The sequence below is a fragment of the Gobio gobio genome (assembly GCF_949357685.1).
Source record: "Gobio gobio genome assembly, chromosome: 15".
Taxonomy (NCBI): Eukaryota; Metazoa; Chordata; class Actinopteri; order Cypriniformes; family Gobionidae; genus Gobio; species Gobio gobio.
The window spans coordinates 10,880,722-10,886,489 of NC_137108.1; the positions used below are offsets into that span (position 1 = coordinate 10,880,722).

Consider the following 5,768-nt stretch of genomic DNA (forward strand, 5'->3'; position numbering starts at 1 on the left):
TTTTCACTGCAGTGTGTGTGAGGAGGAATCAATCATAGAGTTGATGTTACTTGAGATAAAATGTCACGGGTTATTTTCAGGGAGAAAAAAAAGAACTCATTTAGCTCCAAGTGCGCGCGCTTTTGAGCATGGTACAACGTGAACATAGCCTATAGCCTATGTGTATTATATAATCTTAACTGAGATCCTCTCAAATAATCTGTAGGCATTGTTTACTTAGATTAATAGCTTTGTGCTTAGATTAATAACTTTGTCCATAAGAAGAAAAAAAAGCTCAAATCGTCACTTAGTAGATGAATGAAAATTCAATGCTGAGCCAGTTTGGGTCAGTCACTTGACCTCACGTCTATTAACACACACACGGCGACATTTGCTCGCTTATTGTCTGACTAATTTAATTTCACAGAACACTTATTTTCCAAACTCAAGTGCATGCCAACGGAGAAGGAAGGGTGAAAAAAACTTGCCTGATAAAAGTCTAACTCAATTTAAGGACAAGTACCTTCATCTGTAAATGAAAGCAATTATGCGGCCCATATTATATTATGTTGGCCGGTCTCAAGATAGTCATCAATCACCCGCAATCGAGCTGTCACTGCGGGCAGATTCGTTTCTTGCAGGCAGTTTTCCAGCTGGGGAAAAGAGAAGTACATCATCATTAATTTGACTGTGACCCCGGGGCTTCTCACATGTCTAAACCTGGGCTTCTCTAAGCGAGTCAGCAACACACCATGGTGCACCTACACTTTCATCACTCTCAATGGCGAAAGGAAGACCTTTACACGAACAGATATATGCGCAGATAGATAGATAGATAGATAGATAGATAGATAGATAGATAGATAGATAGATAGATAGATAGATAGATAGATAGATAGATAGATAGATAGATAGATAGATAGATAGATAGATAGATAGATAGATAGATAGATAGATAGATAGATAGATAGATAGATAGATAGATAGATAGATAGATAGATAGATAGATAGATAGATAGATAGATAGATAGATAGATAGATAGATAGATAGATAGATAGATAGATATCACATGAAACACTTTTAAACCTCGAAAAACATGTTTATAGTGGAGATCATTTCTATTATTTCGGTTATAAAATCTTGAACTACTGGGAATATTGCACTTTAGGGCCATGTATATTAAAATTAATTAATATTAATATTAATTCATATCTCATAAGTGGCCTGTGAAACGCGTTAGTTTGAAAAAGAAACTGCTCATACTACAATTTCAATCCACAAATACGTCTAATGATAGCCTTCATCATCGAATTTTCTTTCTCAATTTTCTCACAGGTAAAACAAAAGTGTAACTGTTTATTAATGCAGGCAAACCACCGGATTATGTATTGAAATTATGATTAATTGAGATCAAAAAAGGCGCTTGCAAAATATATCAGATATAACAAAAGATGCGGTTTGATTGTCACATTTTAGTATTGCAATCTCTTTTTCAAAGCTCAGTTTAATTGATAAGCTCAATTACAAGTCCATTGTGCCTTAAAATTTCACCCCCACCCCCCTGTCACTCGTTGGGATTTTTATCCAGAGAAATGCATATTAAAGTTAGAGTCTGGTCATTTTGACTGGGTTTCTTCTGACGTCAGAGCCACCGGCGTTTAAAACAACCCGCATCTGGGCTGACGTGTTTAATACTAGTTTTTATAACGCAAAATATGTATTTCTGACATCAAAGTCGGCAACTCGCCAAATGCTTCACGATGTGCGCGGCTGTGTTGTAGAAGTTTAATAGAGCGATCGAAGAGAGCATCCAAACTGGGCATCTATTGAACATTCTCAGGAAGGCGTTTAAGCAAATTAAACATGGTAGTATTGCGCTTCGCCCTATAAGCGTCCGGCAGCTTTATGCTTTACCAATCAATCGGTACAGTGAAACACAGCAGACCTGCAGTCTCGCCTGCTTTCGGGGAAACGGGGATCACTCTACAATGTCCTATCCTCAATTCGGATATCCTTACTCTTCTGCACCTCAGGTAAGAGCACTTATTGTTGCCTTGATTTAGATTTTTTTAAATGTGAACTTCAAAAGGGGAATCGCGCTCACGCGCGCAGCGGGGTTAAATGCGTGTGATGAAGACAAAAGATAAAGGTTTAATCGGATTTCTGCGATGCAATTCAGGGCTTCCCTCTGCGCTTATCATTTTACAAATCTACTAACACGCGTTCGAGACACAGACACATGCAAAAGTGCAGATGCGATGACAGGGGGAAGGAGGACAACAGTTGTTTTTTTGGCCATGATCCATAAAATGCGTTGTCCTGTGGGGGCTGACTGTGGGCACCGCCAAAAATGAACTTTCACTGCATTTTTGGAAACATTTGGACGCGTTTTCTCGATTGCTTCCTCCAGCAGGTTGTGGTGTTTTATTTATGCTGTGACATTTCCAAATCATTCCAGTTCCTCATGACCACCAACTCTTTGACATCTTGCTGCGAGTCGAGCACCAGATCCATCTCGGATTCGTCCGCGCAGACGCCCGTGTACTGTCCCGTGTATGAGAGCAGACTGTTGGCCACCGCCAGGCACGAGCTGAGCTCCGCCGCTGCGCTGGGAGTCTACGGGAACCCGTACACGAGCAGCCAGGGCTATGGGAATTATGTTACCTATGGAGCTGACGCCTCCGCGTTCTACTCTTTGGTGAGCTTATAACGTATAGTACAGTTAAACTTTATAATAAAAGCATAGGATACTTTCTAGCAATAAATCATTGTGATTCTGTTTAACAAATGTGTTTCTATATCTGAGAAAAAAAGGTTAACTTGCATTTCTTTGTATGTAGTTCCCCCATGAAAAAAAGGATTGCAGAACTGAGGCATTACAGTTTCTATTTCTATATTATATTAGGTCCAAGTTTGACTTTTGGATAAAGGTCTAATTAGCATCACATTTTGCACATGAAAACAATGTGTGCAAAAACCTTGTTATCATGACAAGCATCATGCATGTAAAGTTTAATCGCATGAATGTCATTACTGACAGGTCTTGTGTTTATTTTCAGGGAACATTTGATGCCAAAGATGGAAGTGCGTCTGCGCATGCGGGAATTACACAGGCTGCCGCATATTACCCATATGATCCCTCCCTGGGACAGTACCAGTATGACAGGTATTGAATAGCGGCCTTCATTAAGAGTCTTCTGATTGCCAATTAACAAGTGTAGGACTCAGTTCATTTGGATCGATTTCATAGGACGCGTTCAACATATTGATGGAATAATTAGCGCAATCCTATACTTAAACGCACAATGCATCTTTTTCGATAAACCAATTTCAGGTCACTTTCTTTAATGCATATTTTATGTTATATCATGCACTTGACAGTTTGCCCTTCAGGGTTTCCCCTGAAGTGCTTTAATGGCCAGATACTCGGCCGGTGCATTCTGTGTGCACTCGATCAAGCAATTTGTACGCTCTATTATGCCTCTAAAAAAAGAAACGGGCTTATGGAAACGACATAAAACATAAAGTCTATGTTGCACACGGCAAAAACATTTCCATCAACTTTTACCATAACAGCATACGTTTCTTTCTTGCATATCACAGATACGGATCCATGGAAGGAGGAACCAGAAGAAAGAACGCCACTCGCGAGACGACGAGCACGTTGAAAGCGTGGCTTCAGGAGCACAGGAAAAACCCCTATCCCACCAAAGGAGAGAAGATCATGCTTGCCATCATCACCAAAATGACTCTCACGCAAGTGTCCACCTGGTTCGCCAACGCCAGAAGAAGACTCAAAAAAGAGAACAAGATGACATGGCCACCGAGAAACAAGGGCTCGGACGATAAGAAATACGATGATGATGATGATGATGAAGATGGGTCACAAGAAGACCAAATCAAAAGTGAAACCAATGATGACGGTCAGCCCCATTACATTCTTCACAAATCAATGGGTCCTTTCGGTTATTTGCATATATTATTATTGTTATAGGCCTATTATTATTATTATCTTAATTTTTAAAGTTAATACATTTTCCATCATTGAGCTGTCTGGAAAAGGGCCAGCACAAACTTTTAAAGGTCCGTCGAGAGTCTTACTAAGCCATCGCTTTTAAAGAAAAAAAGGTTCTTTATAGTGGAAAACTTTTTTAAATGTTCTTCACACTAAGAGTTTATTGAATTACTTCATTAGTAAATATCACATTCTTACTATTTTATTATGAAATATAATATAGTGTAAAAATGATTTAATAATCAAAGCATCAGCCAGTTGTTTTATGATGTTTGTGTTAAAAATATAGTGTTTTTGCAATTTATAAGCTATAGTGTGTTGTTCTCCTCGCTCTCCATTGACTTTCCATCACTTTTTTTTAACAGAGAGCAAAAGTCGAGAAGACAAAGAACTTCAGTTAAGTGACTTGGACGACTTTGACACCATCGAGTCTGAGAGCTCAGAGTGTGAACTCAAACACCGCTTTCACATGAACACGCACATGGCGACCACCGATGATCGCCTAAAAGAACCATCGCCAAAACTCTCCATTCCCGGTCTGCTCGAAGCCGAGCGCGATCTCACCAAAAGCTGCTTGAAATCCACATCCGAAGACTGCGAACACGAGCTTCGGCACGCCAAAACGTGTTTCCAGCAGCAGGGCCATCCATTACTGGACAGCAAACCCCGCATCTGGTCTCTGGCCCAGACCGCGACCTCGTTGAACCCGACAGAGTACTCCTCATGTATGCTTAGATGTCAACCATCACCCTCCGCCTCCTCACCTGTGAACGGCCTGGAGAGACAGCAGGATTCACCTGTTACGACTCTCAGAAACTGGGTTGATGGAGTTTTTCACGACCCCTTGTTTAGACACAGCTCCTTAAACCAAGCACAGACGAACACTACAGTTTCTTGGACCACCACGACCAAAGGCTCAATCTTAGAGACTGGAGCCCTTGGACGCTCCGTAGGGAACAATAATGTGATAAAAACACAGCAGCAAGAGGCCAGTAAGGACAGTATGACATTTCCAAAGGGGGTGAATAAAATATTCTGTTCCTAGCACACCAAATGACCCTCAAAAGCGAGGAGGACTGTTTGGAATAGCCGTTTACGATTTTCAGTTTACAGACGCAACAGATAACAAATGTCAGACTGTGAATCGATGGGCCCAAATACGTTTTGTTACCTAAAATTATTGCGCTGTCATGGGAAAATGTATGTATTTATTGCTGTGTTGACATCTCACTGGCGAGAGTCCCACGAAGGGACTGGTTTATATATATATTTATTGGTTTGGTTGACGCACGTTCAGATTATGTAAATTAACTGGAGATTTATGTTATGAAAGACTGAAAAAAAAAAGTTTACAGCCTAGTTTTGTTTCGGCTTTTATTGTTTCTTTGGCATGCATATGTTGCTAGTTTTTTTATTGATTATTCTTTTAGACGAACTCGGAGCTTGTTACAACGACTCACAAGTGTCACTGTTAAGAAAGTATAGCACAAATGCACAGATCTCCTCGAAACTGGGGAATGTTCAAATCTGCTCACTACAATAAACGGTCGATTTTTCGAAGCTTTTGTTCTGTGTATCGATCAGAGTCGCTGTCCCTGGTGCTGAACACACGCAGCATTACTCCCGATACGATTTAGCTACCTGCTCGGTTAAATTGAATAATTTGAGCTTTATTTGTATTTTTCACTAAAGGGTTGAAGTCACACCATGCATGGAAGGATTTTTGTCCTGCCGTAATTTGGCATCATAAACTACACAGCTTTCTAAAAGTCA

The 5,768-nt window shown here is 40.3% G+C and overlaps 1 protein-coding gene across 2 annotated transcripts; it reads left to right on the top strand.

The window, feature by feature from the left end:
- The first annotated feature begins 750 nt into the window (after positions 1-750).
- irx4a (iroquois homeobox 4a) lies at positions 751-5,555 on the top strand. Of its 2 annotated transcripts, XM_079837939.1 has the most exons (5): positions 751-2,013; positions 2,439-2,678; positions 3,040-3,146; positions 3,584-3,903; positions 4,361-5,555. In XM_079837939.1, the coding sequence occupies exons 1-5, from the start codon at positions 1,969-1,971 to the stop codon at positions 5,038-5,040; spliced, it is 1,392 nt and encodes a 463-aa protein (XP_079694065.1). In that variant the 5' UTR covers positions 751-1,968; the 3' UTR covers positions 5,041-5,555. The 2 variants fall into 2 exon arrangements, with proteins under 2 accessions (XP_079694065.1, XP_079694064.1); XM_079837938.1 differs by lacking the exon at positions 751-2,013 and having other exon boundaries at positions 2,234-2,678.
- The last annotated feature ends 213 nt before the right edge of the window (positions 5,556-5,768 follow it).